Raw genomic sequence first — 19,010 nt, forward strand, 5'->3', positions numbered from 1 at the left:
GATTACATTAATATTTTTATCCTCAATATCCGAAAAAAGGGTACGAAGAAAGGCTAATAATAACTTCCTTGGATAATTGTTAAGATAATGTGTGCAAAAACCTAATATGGTAACTAGAATATGGTAGATGTTGAACAAATGGTATTGTGGGCCAAAAAAAGGGAATTCTATGGAAAATAACCCACAGGGTGATTCAATCACAAATTCCTAACTGGGCAGTTCATGGTGGGTAGTCATGACCCAGGCTTATAATTTCTTTAGTGAAAGGTTTTAAGCCAGCCCTGTCCATTTTTATTGTGCATCTAAATTAACACACCTTTGAAAGTCCAGACTTTTTTACGTCAATAATATTCAACCAACAATTGAGAGTGTAATCGAAGACTAGCTATGTGTTTTCAAATGACACATATTTTCTATAATGCTACAAGTTAAAGATAATGATGAAAGCAATGAAGATTCTTTTAATAAAGGGATTTTAAAAGATTAGAATGTTATTAGAATCATAGTGTTATATCTTCCTTACTCAAATTTTATAATAAAAATTCTTTGTGAGGATATAAATTCATGTCAGAATTTATATCAGCTTCTTAGGAAATCAATAAATGTAATGCAATTTTCTACATATATTTTTTAACATCATGATGGATGTACCTTCAACTAATTTCCTGAGTGCCTACCTTTTGTCAAACCTGGCAGTAGGTACATTCACAAATAATATCTTAATTAATATTCAGAACACTCCTGCAAGATAACTATATTAGTATCCCCATTCTGCAGATTAAAACATTTGCTCAGAGATATTGCTGACTTGCCAAGTACCACACAGCTAGGACCTAATAGAGTGAAGAATCTAGTGCCCACTGAGCTTGCCAATAAAAACAACCCTGAGACATTGGAAGATTTTGGTCATCAAAATAAGATTCATTATAATTCATTTTATCTACTCTGGCTAAAAGGCATACCCATAAAGTGAGGAAAGATTACCAACAAAAGTTGAAGCAAAAGCATGGGATATTTGAGTCTTCAGCTTTCCAGAAAATTCAGTTAGCCAATACACCTACCTTAAGCATTCTATTTAATCAACATTTTAATAAATACATGGCAGTTTAGCTTAAGGCTACAAAGTATTTATCAGAGGGCCCAGGGGGATTATTTTAATAGATAAGGATGGTTTGTTATGGCCATCAAACTTGTTTAAATGTAATTTATGCTTCTAAAGTATTTGAGGTCATGTTTAAAAGGTTTTTGAAGTATTTAAAGCAACCTCTGCCTCTCTAATTTTTATAATAAATGTTGTTTTCATAGCCACTCCAAAAAGGTTTTTCTAAACACAATAGACCTCCAACCTTGCCATGTCTGAATAATCATCAATTTCAATTAATGAGCTATTTCTTTACTTGTTATAACTGTTGAGCATTCTACATAATGCTTTTAAATATAGCATGCATTTCACTCAAGTGCATTGCAGATAATTCAAAGCAACCTGATGATCACTGAATAAGAGTTACAGTCTTTCACATTTGATAGAGATATAACTACTACCTATATATTTTGTTGAATGTGAATTTTATTAAAACAGAAAGCAAATAGCTGTTTCTCCCTTTGGGCGATACGCCTGGGGGGAAATTCTACGTGCAAAGGTCTTTCACAAAACTTTGTGTTCTTCGGATGTGGTATTAGACATGAATTGATTAAAATTCTGATAGCTTATTGCAGCAAGATGTACTTGGATTCATAAAAACAACTCTGACACTTTGTCTTTTACTGTGGTCTCCTAAGAAATTCAGCTTTTCTCTTTTGAACTTCCTCTTTGTGGTTTAAGGTGAGGGTGGAGGGTGGGGGGGCTATATCTTATCCAGAGAAGTGCTTGTTGAGAGGTAGTTCTCCATTGTTGTCCATTGTGTTTCTGCACTTTCCCCAAGCAGAGACACCAATATCCTTTCTTCAGGCCTAGCTTTTCAAGGATGTTTGCATAATGAAGAGATTATTTATTTATTCCCTGGGAATAAGCAGGTTTGTTTACTGTCCATGATAATAATGATAATGACACCTTCCTAGGTAAAGGTCAGACAGGCTTAGTGCCCATAATAAAAGATCTAAGTTTCTTAAACTTTAGATTCTTCTCTGGTAACGCAACCTATGGTAATGCACGTGGAATCTGGCCCTCCTCACATCACACTTTGGGAACTGGGGCTGAAAGCAATGGCACCAAATTGCTGATACTCTGGCAATTGCTATTTTTGTGAGTCACAAGCTATCTTTTTTCTATGAACTGGAAGCCTGCCTCTGCCAGCAAATATGAAACCACAGCAGGCTAGCTGGTGAGCTTGCACGTAAGGTAACACGAGTTTCCCGGTTTGTTTCAGTGGTAACAATTACAACATAGATTGTATTATCTGCTGCTCCCAAAAAACAAAATCAAAATCAGGATTTCTATCTTCCTAACTACCTGAATTGGCCAGTCTAATAGTCTTGCCTGATTGGCTGAGAAATTTGCAATATTCCTAGTGTAAAACTCAGCTAAAGTAATATTCATGATCTTTCCCTTCAATCTCTAATGGTCCTCTGTGACAGAACGGAGCTAGGTTTCCTTTCTACGAGTTCTTTAAACAGAGAACTTTTGGCATGATTTTCTACTTTGAGGTTAGTAAAACACAGTTTTTCTCAAGATTATCCATTTCTTCTATAAATCACTAATATTCAATCTATCATTTCATCATGTATATGATTTTAATTTAATCGTATGACCAATCCTAATCTTATGTGAACATGCCTGTATACTCAGCAGATTGTTTTAAACTGATAACTTGGTATTGTTTCAAATTTTATCCACAACTCATTCTACCTTCTACCTAAATTCTCTCTGTCTTGATTATAAATATATTTAGCATAATTAATTGCTTTAATTCTTAAAAGACTAATATTTCACATGCATTTTCTGCAAAAAGCGTCCAAGTAGCTATCAACATTTCCCTATATTGGGTTAAGCCCTTCCTGGGGTGGGGTAGACAGATATCATCTCACCTTAAAAATATATTTCACATGAATATAATTGCATCGAATATTTAATTTTTCAAGTAAGTGAAAAGTTTTTTCTAGGTTAATTTTTCCACCTCTAAAGTCATCCCGAATCATCGACAAAAACCATGTACGAAGCACAAAAAATGAAGTTAAGGAAATTCTCCCAGAAAGTCATTAAGTACTTAAACTGCCTAAAGAAATATTTGCTCTATCTTCAGTTTATTTTTATTTTTAAAGAATAGTCTATCTTGTTCTTAAAGGACAAGATAATTCTATGTTAAATAATATTTGAACCAAAACTAAGTAGGTAGTATTCTGTAGTAAAGGTATGAAAAGGCATAACAATAAAAACTATGGGAAAAGAAAAATAAACATTTGTGAAATCAAGTTATCATTTGGGAAATACTGTCTATGTGGACTAGGGAGGCAGCTGGGCTTCAAGAAATCTTTGTCACTTGACCTTTTCAGTTCCCTTACCTGAAAAGTGGTCAAATTAATATTTAGGAAAAGTGAGGACATGAAATGAGTTCATAACACATCACTGAACACAGTTTCTGCTACTGAGTGTTCAATAAATAGTAACCATATCTGATATAATTATTACCACTTCATTACCCAAATATCCAGCTACATACACGCCCTAAAAAGCAACATTTTAGGATCCATCCAAAGGGGTTAAAAATGTCATGGTGAGTATATATTTGGTATGAAAGTGGAAAATAATCAAGCTTACTTCTTATATACAGATACACTGCACAAATTACTTCAACTGGAAAACTAAGTTTGAAAAGAACATGGCAGTCTATAAAATCATGAAAGGTATTGATAAAAACTGTTCAACAATCCATTCAATTTCAGATTGTTAGAACTAATGAGAAGCCCTTACTTTTAATGGCTATGACTTAATATGGAAAAACGCATGCTCATATAAGAAAAAGATACAGCAAGCTAGGGAAACAGCAAAGCTCAGGACAGAAATGGAAGGAATCTGTATTTAAATGAGACTTAATTTCAGGACTCTTCAAAAAGAATCAGATGAAAATTAAGGGGTTAAACCAAGAGAAAGAAGAGAAAGGAGAAAACTTCTGAATGGATATTTGTTCTCCATATTTTCATGACCTGTCGTTCCGTTTCTCCTCGCTCAGAAGTCTCTCCCCATTAGGTGCTGTCACGGGTTCCAAATGTAAAGCTCTGCCCTTTTGCAGGAAAGAAATTTCTTGATGCTCGTCGGCTGTAGTCACTGCCTTTTTCTAGAGAGAAAGCAGAGGATGCACAGTGGTTTGTTGTCTTTGCTCGTTGGAGTTAGTTCACACTTCATTCGCACAGAAACAGTAAACAAGACTCCACCCCTGCACTTCACTGCCCTTGAAATTTTCTGGCTTATTGCTTATGTTCTGACCATCTCCAAACCGACAGTGTTTATAGATGCTGCATCCCCTGCTGTCTGGCATTTTTCCATAAACTGCCATCAAATCTTATTTTATTTTTGCTGTTTTGTTTAAAGCCCTCAAACCTTTCAGCATAACGTGTTTCCAGTAGGTATAGGACAGCTATTCTGAAAGCCTGAGTATAAGTTAACACCACCATGGTCCCAGAAGGAGCAACGTGCTACAAAACATTCTCTAGAAATACTGGGCTGCTTCTCTAGATCCCTGACAACATATCATGTACATGGAGATACACTACTTTTGAAGAAGGCTGTTCAGGAGGCTAAGTTCTTAAAAATCTTCAAAATACGTATAACTAGTTGACTGGGCACCAGCTGTCAGGTGACTGTCATTTTCTTGTTTTTGATCCAAGCACCCATTGTGATATCATCAAAAGTTCCACACCTCATACAGAAAGGTTCTTTATGACTTCATCAGGAGACTCAGAGCTGGTCAGACAACCTGTTTTCATGGTTAGGCATAGTAATCTTAAGCTTAAATGTTTAACACCTTGATGGGAAAGGTGACTCATGGAATGTTTTCTCATCCTTTGAACACTCTTTATTTCAGAAGCTTTGCTTCTGCTGCAACCAAACATGGCACATAGTGTTCTGAGTAGGAAAGAGAAAGAAAGAATAATTCGCAGACTGTTAATACAGGCTCCTCCAGGGGAATTTGTAAATGCCTTTGATGATCTCTGTCTGCTTATCCGTGATGAAAAACTCATGCACCATCAAGGTGAGTGTGCAGGTCACCAACACTGCCAAAAGTATTCCGTACCGCTCTGCATTGATGGAAATCCAGTCCTCTTGTCTCACCACAATGTAATGGGTGACTTCCGATTCTTTGACTGTCAAAGCAAACTTTCTTTCAAATTTGACCTGCTTCAAAACCAGTTACAAGACATCCAAAGTCACGGTATCATTCGGAATGAGACAGAATACCTGAGAGCTGTTGTTCTGTGTGCCTTAAAACTGTATGTGAATGATCACTATCCATCTGGAAATTGCAACGTGCTGAGAAAAACTGTGAAAAATAAGGAGTTCTTGATAGCTTGCATTGAAGACCACAGCTATGAAACAGGAAATTTCTGGAATGGCCTCTGGAAATCTAAATGGATTTTCCAAATAAATCCATTTCTAACCCAAGTTACTGGAAGAATTTTTGTGCAAGCTCACTTCTTCAGGTGTGTCAACCTTCATATTGAAATTTCCAAGGACCTGAAAGAAAGCTTGGAAATAGTCAACCAAGCTCAACTGGCTCTAAGTTTTGCAAGGCTTGTGGAAGAGCAAGAAAATAAATTTCAAGCTGCAGTCTTAGAAGAATTACAGGAGTTATCGAATGAAGCCCTGAGAAAAATTCTACGAAGAGATCTTCCCGTGACCCGCACTCTTATTGACTGGCAGAGGATACTCTCTGACCTGAATCTGGTGATGTATCCTAAATTAGGATATGTCATCTATTCAAGAAGTGTATTATGCAACTGGATAATATAAGTGATTGATCCTGGTCAAATTGTCTTGACCTGATTTAGTCATGTTTCTGAGGGGGCGGGGGGTTTATTTTCCTAAAGTTGAGAAGCCACTAGAGAAACCTATAAAGCCAGAGACATTTATTAGAATCTAAAATAGATTTATAGAACATGGCACCCCAGAAGTATTATAGAGGTATCCAAAGTTAAGGTTCTGTGTGTTTGTGTGTGTGTTGTATATGTGTGTATATAGGGACGACTTTCTTTGGAACTAGAGAAAGTATGCAAATGAAAGTCACTCTGCAAATGATAATTCACATTATTCAATTCAGGCCTACACCAACCCCGAGAGGTTGGATTTCAATAAGTGACATTAGGGTTGGATGTTCCATGAAACAAACAGATATCAAAAATCTAGTTCAGATGAAGGACTATTATAAACTTGGATCTACTGCCAACTCCCTTACCCCACACCAAACACACACGCGCGCGCACACACACACACACACACACACACACACAGAATTTGGGATTACTTAAATACTTAAATCCCCAAACTTTTCTGATAATTAACATGTTCTTTGAAAAATCAACTGGAAAATCCTGACCTCACAAGTTTATATAGTTGAGCTCTTGGGATAACTATAAGCATTTACAAATGCTTACTTTATGCTAGACCCTGTGCTAAATGATTTGAAAACACTTTTTCATCATTAGGTTGGTACTGGTAGTGACCCAATTTTCATGAGAAGAATCTAAGATTTTGAGTTGTTTAATTCATCCAGGTACATAGCAAATGACAGGTTTGTCTGACTCTGGTATTTGCGCTCTTAACCCCTAGGGTATTACAGCTCTTTGTGGAGACCTGTTTCATTAAGACTTGTAAACTCTACTGTACAATGAGTTAGGCAAGCATTCTTCCAAAAGGAACTTCCCAAAGGAACTAGAACTGGCAGACTGTTATTTTGTAGCCAAAACAATTTCCTGTACAGTCACCCTGCCACTGTTCCCAGCACTGTTACTGACCACTTGTGTCTGTTCTCAAAGAATTCCAAATTTAAACCTCTCTAATAAGACTGCAGTAGAGTAGATAGGCCCCATTCCTTAATTCTGACTTATCCAAGATGCAAGGGATATTTTGGAGTCATGTTACTGAGAAAATGTCTAATTCTACTTAATAAACATTAGAGCAGAGAAGATCCTATCCAAGAATTTCTAAATCTCAAACCTCTCTTTCCCAAGTGGTAGTTCTTAGAGAATCTGAGCAGAATTATCTAGGTTGTGTCTTTAAAAATACTGTTTCTCAAAACCCATCCTTAGATTCTCATTTAGTATGTCAGGAAGTCTACATTTTAAACAAAGGGTCCTAGAATCCCACATTAAGAAATGTTACCCTTACCTTAAAGTAACGTACCTCTTCTATTTACTTAATTAAAATCATTCCCTATAAAATCATTGCCCAATTAAGGTCATTTCCACTGCTTCACTGGATTCACCGTGCACAAAGAATAGGCCTTCATCTGTCATGCTGAAAGTTAAGAACTTTCTAAAGAAAAGCAGCAAAAAAATTGCTCTCATTGCACTAAAACATACCCACCTGACAAATCCTTTAGCAAAAATTTGAATTAATAATATGGTTACATATGGAAGTGTTGATTTTCCAGATAATTCCTGAATATGACTCAATCGTTTATGGAACAATCACAGAGGCATTAAGCTCCCACTCTAACACAGGGTTTTAAAAACAATATTTATTGATTGCAACATCTATGTATAGTGACAGGTGGGTACTAGACTAATCAGGGAGACCACTGCATAAATTATACAAATGCCTAACCACTATGCTGTACACCTGAAACTAATAATATAAAATAATACTGAATGTCAATTGTAACTGAAAAAAATAATCTTAAAAACAAGAGTAATAATATTTATTGTCATTCCTGGACATAAAAGTCACATATATAAATCACAGAAAATGCTTAAAGTAGAAAGCATTTTGGCCTATTTCCTTCCATTCAATTTTATGGAATTGTCTACAATATTAAGAATACACAGCATATAAAAATTTATTAATATATCCTGTTTTTTAACATAACTTTCTATGTCATAAATATTGTCCCATGTCATTAAAACCCCTTGAGCACATAATTTTAATTATTTACATGATATTCATACTGTTCATGAGCCACAGCAAGACATTCATTTCTCTATTCATACGTAATTTAAATTTTGAGCATTTTATTACCGTTATTGATTAGGCTATGGTGAGTACCTCTGTGCATAAAGCTTTTCTACATTTTGGATTATTCCTTAAAAATGCATATTAAAAAGATATGAACATATTAATGCTCTTAATACATATTACAAATTGCTTTCCAGAAAGATTTAACAATTTATAATCCCATCAGTAGCAAAAGAGAATGACTAGCTCACCATAGTAATCTTGGCAATACTGAATATCAAATTTTTTATTTAATACCAAATTTATCAAAATAAATTTAAAAAGTATTTCACTAACTTATGCTACACTATACCAAAAGAATTTTCACGATGATGTTAGTTGGTAGTTATTTTCTTTATATTGAGGCTGGCATAGCCAGGAAAATCTATAGTTACTACTTCCTCTCTGTACCTTTCTCTCTCTCTCTCTCTCTCTCTCTCTCTCTCTCTCTCTCTCTCTCTCTCTCTCACACACACACACACACACACACACACACCTACATTTAAACCTACACTATGACCACAGACCTATACACATGCCTAGGCACACACACATACACACAAAATGCTTCAGATCCTGAGGACTCAGTGTAGTGTTTTTTTAATATCCCAGTGACCTCTCCCTCCAGTACCATTCCCAACTAAATATAAGCTCCATCAGAATGAGGACCTTGTCTAGTCTAAGTATCTAGTCCATTACTGTCTGTCACATGATAGGTGCACAATAAATGAAACAAATAAATAAAAATATGAAGCATGGTTGGTTTAATTGGCCTTTGGGTTTTGTAAACCATCAATACCTGCTGAAACCGTGTGTTCTTCTGCAGATCCCCAAGGCTGATATTGTGACCCCCTCATGCTAAGGCAGTTGATTTAATTCTGAAGCTGGCATTGACTGCCTCTTGTTCTGATGAAAACCTTTGTTTTTCTCCCCCACTCCAAATGGAGAGAGATTTCTGCTCCAAGTTTGAGAAAATCAAGTTCTTCAAAAGCCACATATTTCTTTCAATTTTACATGATCCTCTGTCAAAGATTTTCTCCCCTTGCCCATAGGGAGATAATCCAGAGGACTAGTCAAATGACCACATCATGTTCTATTCAAGCAGAGGTGCAATAAGGAGCCTACATCCTTCAGCTTGCGCCTATGTCAAGGTGAGTCCCTGCTGTTTCCAGTACATGTCCTAGCCTCAGGCTTGCCTGGAGATTAAGGCAGGCTTCATCTTTCCTTCTTTGTGTGAGAACCTTCAGTACAGTGTACAAACCCCAGCTACTCACTTCTACCTATCATGCTGGTCTTGGATAACTAAATGGAGCTCCTGTTAGATGTTCTAGATATTTATGAAGCCCCCATAGTTGATTAGATTTTAATGAATCAATATGAAAAGTACTTTCAGGTCACTGCTACTCAGCCAATTTTGGGCCATGTTATTGATTTATCTCACCTTCTCCTCAATCTTCTCATCATGACATACCACTTAGATTCTGGCTCTTATACTTAGATAATTTCAGCAGCTTCCTAGGATATACTACTATTCTTTTTTTTTTTTTTTTTTTTTTAAGGATGGTGCAGCTTGCAGCGGCCCATGCGGGATCGATCCGCCAACCTTGGTGTTATTAGCACCTCGCTCTAACCAACTGAGCTAACCGGCCACCCCTATACTACGATTCTTACAGACTGGTTCCCAGGCTAGCGCTTCCTAAATTCCAGTGAAACCTATCTCCACATCAGTCACCGACTGGTCTGAAAGTCCTGATGAGCAATTAATTTATTCTTTTCTGTTGACTCCTGCAGCCTTCTCCATGATATGCTTTCAAACTTTTCTGCTCTACTTAAGCTCTACATCTTCATCATTCCTTCACTTAGTAAATGACGTTGTCCCTTCACTAAGACACATGCTTTCAAAAGGAACTCTTGCAGCTTCCTTTCTCTATACTTAAAATATATTTACACTCTTGTCCTTCCAAATAGTCTCCAAAAAAATATCGCTTTTTTCCTAAGTCTCTCCCTCCTCCGTACTTGATTCTAAATTCTTGATCTTTTGTCCTCCAGGCTCTTGATTCATCAATGACCTTTTTCATTCTTTTTTGTTGTTGATTTTCTCACTTTTTTTTATTTTTTTTAATTTTAGTTGACAAGCAATAATACATTACTTTCAGGTGTACAACATAGTCATTAGACATTTATATACCTTACAAAGTGATCACCACAATAAATCTAGTAGCCATCTGGCACTGTACATACTTATAACAATATTATTGACTACATTCCCTGTTCTGTAGTTTACATCCCAGTGACTAATTTTATAACTGGTAGTTTGTACTTTTTAATCCCCTTCACCTTTTTTGCCCATCCCCACACCCCCTTCCATGGTTTTCATTCCTGACTGTTTACTTTCTCTTTCCAGTTTTGCTCCTCTCCTCTATCAGCAAACATATTCAGTTCCAAGTATCCTCAAACAATCTTCCCTACAAATTTCTCAGGTCTTTTCACCATGAAACTTTTCAAAAGATTATTGTGTTCTTATTTTTGTTTTCTTTTTTTTTTTTTTTACTTCCTTACCACTTAATATTTTCTTAAAGGAATGGATTTAATTAAGAGCCTGTTTTGTTCTAGGCATTCTACCAAGCAATTTCACCTGCCTCATTGAATCCTTATAACAATCATACAACTGGGAATGATTTTTTATAGCTTAGGAAACTAAGAGTGTCCTTAAGTAACTTTGCCAAATTGACACAGCTGGAAAGTGACAGAACTGGGATTCCAATCAGGTCTGTCACACTTTAAAACTCCTTTTACACCGTATCATGCTGTCTTAACTCGGCATCTTCTGGCTTCCAGTCCAATAGTCTAATGAAAACCCATTCTCAAAAGTTTTCAATATCACAATTGTTCATTCCAATGACTTTACTTCAGTTATCATCATGGGAACTTGACTGTTCCTTTATGCTGAAAAACTTTTATTTCCTCAGTTTTAACTGCATCTTATTGTCTGCTTCTCTAATTCCCTTCATTTCTCCTCCTCCACTGTACCCCACACTCAAACACATGCATCCTGCAAACTTTAATTCTCCGTCTTCTTCTGTTTACATTATCACCCTCATTCACGAAGGTTTTCAGCAACCAGCCCATTTTTCACAGTATTCATCAGATATGACAGTATTGAATAAACTCCAGCACTCACTATCCTTGGCCTGTCACTAAATAGCTCTTCAAAACAGTATTTTTTTAATAGAACATTGCATCTTTTACTTTCCCTGTTGGCTTATTTTTGTTGCTTATTTTTCTATTTTTGTTTTATTATTGAACTGTCACCAAGCCCTATATTCTAAAATGCAACCTTGACCACACTCTGCCAGAACAGCTTTGCATAAACACATCTCTCAGTTCTACTTGACCTCCAAGAATATCCTATTTTGCAGTTTCCCCTGGTCTACACTGCCTTCCAGCAGCCCTCCAACCCCAGTTCTCCCATGCTCGACAAGTAAAAAAAAGACATCTACTAAATAATCATACTACATATGACTCCAATTAACTTTACTTTGGACTTCATTTACACTTCTCCAATATTACCTACAAATTCTACCTTACAATGTCAAAATCAACATTTCCAGAACTAAGCTTTCATTCTTTTCTGCCTCTCTCCCCCTCAAGCAAATTACGCTTTCTTTTTCTTTCTTTTTTTTTTCTGCTCTTAGAAGTATATCTCGCAATTAACTCAAGGCCAAAATTTCAAGCTTCCTTAACTTCTTTCCTATTTCCTAAAATCCAATTAGTCATTGAGTATTTTCTGTTTTGGTAAATATTTTTCTTACTTATTCCCTTCATCACCTTATCAACAATCTCTGTTACTTCTCATCAAGTTTTCTAACTGGTCTGCCTTCATTTTTTAAAATAACCAATCTATTTTATAAAGTTCTGCAAAATTAAGTTTCATAAACCTAAAATGATTACTCATTTTTGTTATTCACAACCTTGATCTATAAAAATGTCTAACCATTATGTTATTTGGTACACCCGCAATGAATAAATATTGTATGTCAATATAATATTGTATGACAGTAATTGAAAACAAATTTTTAAAAATTAAGTAAATAAGATGGAAAAATGAAAGACAAAGGCTATATGATTTCACTTGTGTGTAGAATCTAAAGAACAAAATAAGTGAAGAAACAAAACAGAGAAACAAATAGATACAGAGAACATTTTAATGGTTGCCACATGGGAGGGTGGGTAGAGACGTGGATGAAAAAGGGGACGGGATTAAGTATAAATAGTATTTACAGAACAGTCATGCAGATGTAACATATAGCAAAAGGAATATAGACAATAATATTGTAACAACTATGTATGGTGTCAGATGGGAATTAGATTTATTGGGGTGATCACTTCAGAAGTTATATAAACAAATAATCACTATGTTGTACACTTGAAACTAATATTGTATGCCAAGTATAATATATGTAATTGAAAAATAAAAATTGTAAAAAAGTAATTGATTAAGGAAAAAGATACCTATTGACTAGAAAATAGATTTCAAATTCCCTGGCCTAGAATTCCCAGCTGCTCCATGATCTCAGTGTCCCTACCTCTTCCATGGATCAAATATGACTAACCTGGACTTAACCCCCTTTTCGAAGAAGTCTAAGAGAAGCTTCACCTGAAGCGCTCTCTACATTTCCTAAATATGAACACACTTTCTCTCTCTAATTCTGTTTTGATACTTGTCCACCCTATTTTGAATATTAGATGTATGCGTTTGTCCTGTTTCTCTTAATAGACTAAAGAAAGAATTTTTGTTTCATTCATACATGATGTAGTGGAAATCTATGAAGCCTTGAGTCAGAACATCTATGTTCATATTCTAATAATTACTACTTTTGTGACACTAGGAAAGGTTAAAATATATGACTTCTTTGATACTCAATTGTTTCATTTGTTAAATGAGGATTAAATGCACACCTGGCATGTTTTATTATACTGTGTGAGAAATAAATGGTTGGTGAATAAATGTCCAAGAGAAGAGAAATTTCACCAGTCTCTCAGGTTGGCCAGAGCTTCACAAGCAGTATTTCCCCAAGATAAGAGAAAGTTTCTGAGAGCATCGATCCTCAATCCAACCAAACTCTCCACATTTCAGAAATTCTAATTTACAAATGCCTCTAAGTTGGAAGTACATTTTTTCATTTTAGAGATCTTTCACAGTGTCTGGTACATGATAAGAACATAATTCCCACACTGTACTTCCCTGACAATTAATTCTTGATGTCTTACTATATGGCACATGGACATAGATCCTTTAAGAAGGTTCCAGGGACAACATTTGTCTTCCAAATGTAATCAGTCTGTGTCCCAACAGGAAACAAATACAAATACAAATTGGACAGCTCAAAGAAGGTATAATGAAGGGATGATCAACAAAGATGTGGGCACATCAGGACAGTGGAATGACATGGAAATCGTTCACATCTTTAGGACAAGGTTAGGGAGTGGCCACTGGAACCTGGATGGAGGATTTAATACAATGGGCCAGCAGAAGAAAGGAAGTGACCTTCTGTGGAGGGACACTGCCAGTGTGAGGAAACGCCTCAGGAAAAGAGCTAAGGTCATAAATTCTTTCCTTCCTTCTCCAGCTTCTGCCAGAGCTCACAATTGGCAACCCAACCAAAAAACAAGAGGGCAAGAGAGTCCATTAATACAATCCATGCACATCAGCTTGCCAAGGCCAGTGGTAGGGTGGTGAAGGGAAGAAAATGGAAGATACCAGGCACATTCATTTATCTGAATGTGATTTCTGACACCTTACAGAGCTTTTGTTTTAGTAAGATGAACTTCTGGGATTAATTAAATATATTTCATCCTTTTGTTCATGTAAAAATGTCATTAAATAAATAAATATAGTTTGTAGTACTACCTAAAACATGTGTTTGGAAGGATTTCAATTCATTTTTCTGTATATTTTAGTCCATTTTAACTCCCTTGAAAAGAACAACCTCTTCTTTATTATAAATGCAACAGTTTTCCTGAATTAATTTTATCACATATATGTAATGCTTATCATACTGTTCTTATTTCCTAGTCACTGTTTATCCCTATTTTAGAACATGGGAAGTGCCCTCACTTTGGAAGCACCATGTTCATGTTCCAGAATCATATGAATAAAGAGAATTTATAGTGTGAATTGGGTTTACTAATTGGACAGATTTATTTTTATATTCCCTAAAAATGTGACCTAAGGCCCTAAGAGCATGCAAATGCAGCCCTCAGTTCAGAGAAAGTCATGGCATGAGAGAGTGAAGAAAGCAAAAAATTCCATAAAGACTTGTTTTTCAGCAAATACCTGAACAGTATCCCAATGTTTCTAAATGAGTATTTCCTATGTTCATGTCAGTACTTCTTTTTGTACCTCATTCTTATACAATCTTTAATCGAACAGTTCAAATTCTTCTGGATGTATAAAAAAATAATAATAAAAGAAAATCAGGGCTCTTTTGCCAAACTATTATTATAGCATAACGAATGCCTAAAGTTCAAGAAGGGTCTGGAGAGTTTGTTTGGAATTAAATTAGCCATGTCTAGCACTGGTAATCATATGTCAAAATGATCTCTTCAGAAATCCTTGTAGTGTCATAATCTCCAATGACAAAACCTCAAGAAAGAGGAGAAGAAAATCTAATAAGAGTGGCTATTTATAGTTACATAGTACCATTCAGGGCATTTCCTTGAAACTACCATCGACTCCCAGTACATATCTATCACAGGAAATTTGACTATGGAAAGTTTGAGTTAGCTTAATTACTTAATTAATTACTTATCTTGGTCCAAAAAGTCCTTCTAACCCACTGGCCAACATAAATTGTCACAATATATTCATTTTACCCATGAATACCTCATATCAAACCCTTCAGAACCCTGTAGAACAATTTGACCTGGTTATCCAACCTGTGCATATATGTGTCTCAGCTTTCTCCTTTCTAAGGGACTGCAATACCAAGATCCTCCCTTACTGTAAATTTATTTAACCTACTCCCAAAATTATTTTCCAAAACATTTTCACTGACTTATTACTAACTCTGCTTCCATTTTACCTTTCAGTCACTCAATTCCTTCTTTTAAATTAATTTTGAAAAAATAGTTGTTTATAGATATATGCGTGGGGGATAAAAAAATTAATACTTTTCCCCTATCTTCCAAGTTCTTCTAGCTGGGCTAACAATAAAATTAACAGAGACAGATTAACAAGAGAAAATCAAGTTTTTATGTGCATGGGAAATTCACATAAGCCTGAAAACACCAAAGAGAGTGAGGCACATTGGGTATGCATGATATTTTGGATAAAGGAGAAAGTGGGGGAGGGGAATAGGGTATTATATTTCAGAAGTCAGAAAGGGTGATTTACAGGTAGTTGAGGAAGATGGAACATACATGGCAGGAAAATTCTTGCTGGGCAACTCAGAAACAATGGGACACAGTGGGTATCCAGCTAACAGTCCTCTACCTGAAACTCCCTTATTTCCCATACTTAATTGTAATGAAGCTAAGGAAAACATCCTAAGAGTTCCTTCCAGAAGCAGGTTTTTCTATCTGAATCTCATGGGCAGGATGTGGAGAGGGTCAAAGATTCTTTCTGAGTCTTGTTTCTTAATGAAGAGCTTAAAAAATTAATAACCCAAAAGGCAGCTTCCAGGTAGCAAAACTTTGGTTCCTTTCATATGCCTTGAAGAAAATTATTTTATCTCACTTAATTTGGTGATCCCATTAAAGAGTCTGGCACATAATGACTATTTAGTAGATACTTAAATATGTAGAAGGATGATTGAATGGATGAATACATTGAAGGAAGAAAATAAACTCTATTGCTATTTCCTTTAAATAGATAACTTTTCCACTATATATTTTGATTTTTAAAATACCAACAGGAGACTGTGAACATGAAAATGTAGACACAAAGGATGTCATAAAGTTTAAAAACTGTATGGGATTCAAAGGACAAACAAGTTCAAAAATGGTATATATGTACCTACTTAAAGAGTCTCATTGTACATTAAGATATTAAGAGCTGTGAGATAGTCTGCCTCTAAAAAAAAAAAAAAAAAAAAAAAAAAAAAAAATTAAGCTTCCAGTCAAGCTGGCAGAGTAGGTAAATGCTGTGCTCACCTCCTCCCACTACCACATCAAAATAACAAATAAACTACAGGACAACCATCATTGACAACCACCTGAAGTCTAGCTGAACAGAAGTCCTATAACTAAGGAAATACAAAAGAAGCCACATACAGACTGGAAGGAGTGGTGGAGACAGAACAGACCAGTCCCACACCCACATGTGGCAGTTGAAAATTGAGGGTGATATCTTGGCTTCAGAGGTCCCCCCTGAGCATGAGGGGTCCCAGCCCTCCAATAGGCTCCCCAGTCCAGGATTCCAGTGCCAAGAAGAGAAGTCCCCATAACTTCTCGCTGTGAAAACCAACAGAGACTGTGGCTGAGTGACACGAAGGGATACTGGAGCTCCAGGCGTCCCTCTTAAAGGACCCATGCACAACTTGCTCACTGTTGGACTTATTCATTCTGAGCTCCAAAGCAAAAACTCAAAAGGTGCCAGGGACATAGGGGAGAAACTGAATTGTGTGGCTTGAGAGCAAAGGTTGGAAAGGCAGCGTTATTCCAGACAGAAGTGTTGGCAGAAGCCATAGTTCCTTTCTTGAGCCCTCCCTGCACCAAGCCTGCACGCTCAGGCCGACGCCATGTCTGAGTCTCCATCAACCTGTCCAACACCATTCATCCTACCCTGGTGATTCCCTGAGACCCTACCCAACCCAACTTGCAGGCCCATCCAAGTCACTTCCAATGGTTTTCTAAACAAATAGCCTGTTTTGGCTCATCTCATGGACTTTCCTAAAACCTCTCAATGGTTCACAAACCCCAAACAAGCAGCATCTGGCTTCGGAGTGCCCTGTACCTCTTGCTAAGTAGCTCCAAGCCTGGCACTAGCAGAAGCTGGCCTCAGTTCACAGCTTAGACACCTAAACACCTACGCACCTCCAAGCAAGCACAAATGGCAACCGTCTCCAGATCATTTTGTAGCTTTAACCTATTGGCCCTGGGCAGGGCACAGGCAGAGGCTCACTTTGAACTGTACCACAGCCCCTCCTAAGAGGCCCAAAAACCAACACACCTGGTGGCCAGTTTCAGATCATTCCAGAGCACCACCCAACCACCTTCCACAAATGACACACCCAAAGGGAAGACTCAGTAGGCACCAAAGCCCTGCTAAAACAAATCTTGCTCCATAGGGTCAGCCCCTGCACAACAGCTCCTCCACTGTAGTCATGGCCAGCCCTCACAACCCATCATCCTGAGGGTCAAACCCTCTCAATGACGTGGCAACAGCAATCAAGGCTCAACTAGAACAGGAGCACACACACCTACAGCACCCAACTCAGGTGACCAGAGAAACTATGCCACTGGGCCCCACAGGACACCTACTACATAAGGCCGTTCTACCAAGACCAGGATACATAGCACTCTACATAGAAACAAACAAAGGAAGGCAGCCAAAATGAAGACACAAAAGAACATGTCCCAAATGAAAAGATCAGAACAAAGCTCCAAAAACAGAACTAAACAAAACAGAAATAAGCAACCTACCAGATACAGAGTCCATAGCACTGCTTAGGAAACATAAAAGTGGATTTAGAAAACATGAAAAAGAACCAGTCAGAAGTGAAAAATACATAAAAGAAATGAAGAATACATTAGAGGAAATCAATAGTAGATTTGATGAAGGAGAAGATCAAATCAAAGATTTGGAAGATAAGGTAACAGAAAACACCCAGTGAGGCCCTGAGAATTTAAGTGCTTTTTACAAAATCATGCAACTTGAATTAATGCTATAGTCCTGGTCCAATATTATTTTCATAGTTTGTTCTATTTTTCCTATTATTTCTAAATCCACAGGGCAGAAATTAGGAGGAGTATTCATGAAGTGCTGGACCCAAAGGACGAGCTTGAGCAATAGGTAATTTCAGAGAGGATACTGAGAAAGATCCACACCTATTTCCATTACAGTGGAGCAGTTTGATGAGCTCTTCCTTATGACAGAAGTGGGATTAGATGCCAGTTTTATTTCCTCTTGACCTTCTGATAATTAGAGTGACTTGTCGTAACAAAGAAAGTCTTAACAGCTCCAATCCCATTTATATTGCCAAGTTGCCTACAAATGAATGTTATCAAAAAATGAAATGATCTACTTCTTAATAAGTTAACATTAATGCTCATATCTCTTATCAGATCTTTTAAATTTATCTTCATGTTGTTGATGAATGATAAAATCACACAGGTCTTGAATGAGAAGCTATAAAGATGTAAAGTAAATCTTATCCTTTTACTGCTAATACATACACAATTTGACACAAGAAGTTGTTTAAGTCAGCCAGAAGACAGCAATCCTAATAGAAACATGGGCAAAGTATATAAACAAGCAATTTACAGAACAGGAACTCCAAAATGCCAATGAAAAAAGACATACGAGATAATCAAAGAAATGCAAATTAAAACAACTTATTTTTATGCCACATCTATTTAAAATAGCAAAAATTAAAAGCTGGTTTGAGTAAGTTATGGTAAAGATGTGTATTTGTTTATGTGTGCATGTGTGCATACACGTATATATGTGCATGTGTGTGTAGAAACGCATACATTGCTGGTGGGAAGTTAGACAAAAGTTCCTCTTCTCAAGAGCAACCCTGCACTATTTAGTCAAATTAAACCCTATGACTTAGCAATTCTGTTCCTGGATGTATTTTCTTCCAAAATCCTCACACTTGCCTGGAAGAACACATGTACAAGAATGTTCACGACAGTGCTGTTT

The 19,010-nt window shown here is 36.6% G+C and overlaps 1 protein-coding gene across 1 annotated transcript; it reads left to right on the forward strand.

Annotated features, from left to right (window-relative positions):
- The first annotated feature begins 5,044 nt into the window (after positions 1–5,044).
- CAPZA3 (capping actin protein of muscle Z-line subunit alpha 3) lies at positions 5,045–5,944 on the forward strand. Its single transcript, XM_019714626.2, has one exon. It carries the CDS (start codon positions 5,045–5,047, stop codon positions 5,942–5,944), a length of 900 nt encoding a protein of 299 aa, XP_019570185.1.
- Positions 5,945–19,010: the final 13,066 nt, after the last annotated feature.

Source organism: Rhinolophus sinicus, chromosome 1, assembly GCF_057876585.1.
Source record: "Rhinolophus sinicus isolate RSI-liver-muscle chromosome 1, RSI-T2T, whole genome shotgun sequence".
In the NCBI taxonomy this organism is placed as follows: domain Eukaryota; kingdom Metazoa; phylum Chordata; class Mammalia; order Chiroptera; family Rhinolophidae; genus Rhinolophus; species Rhinolophus sinicus.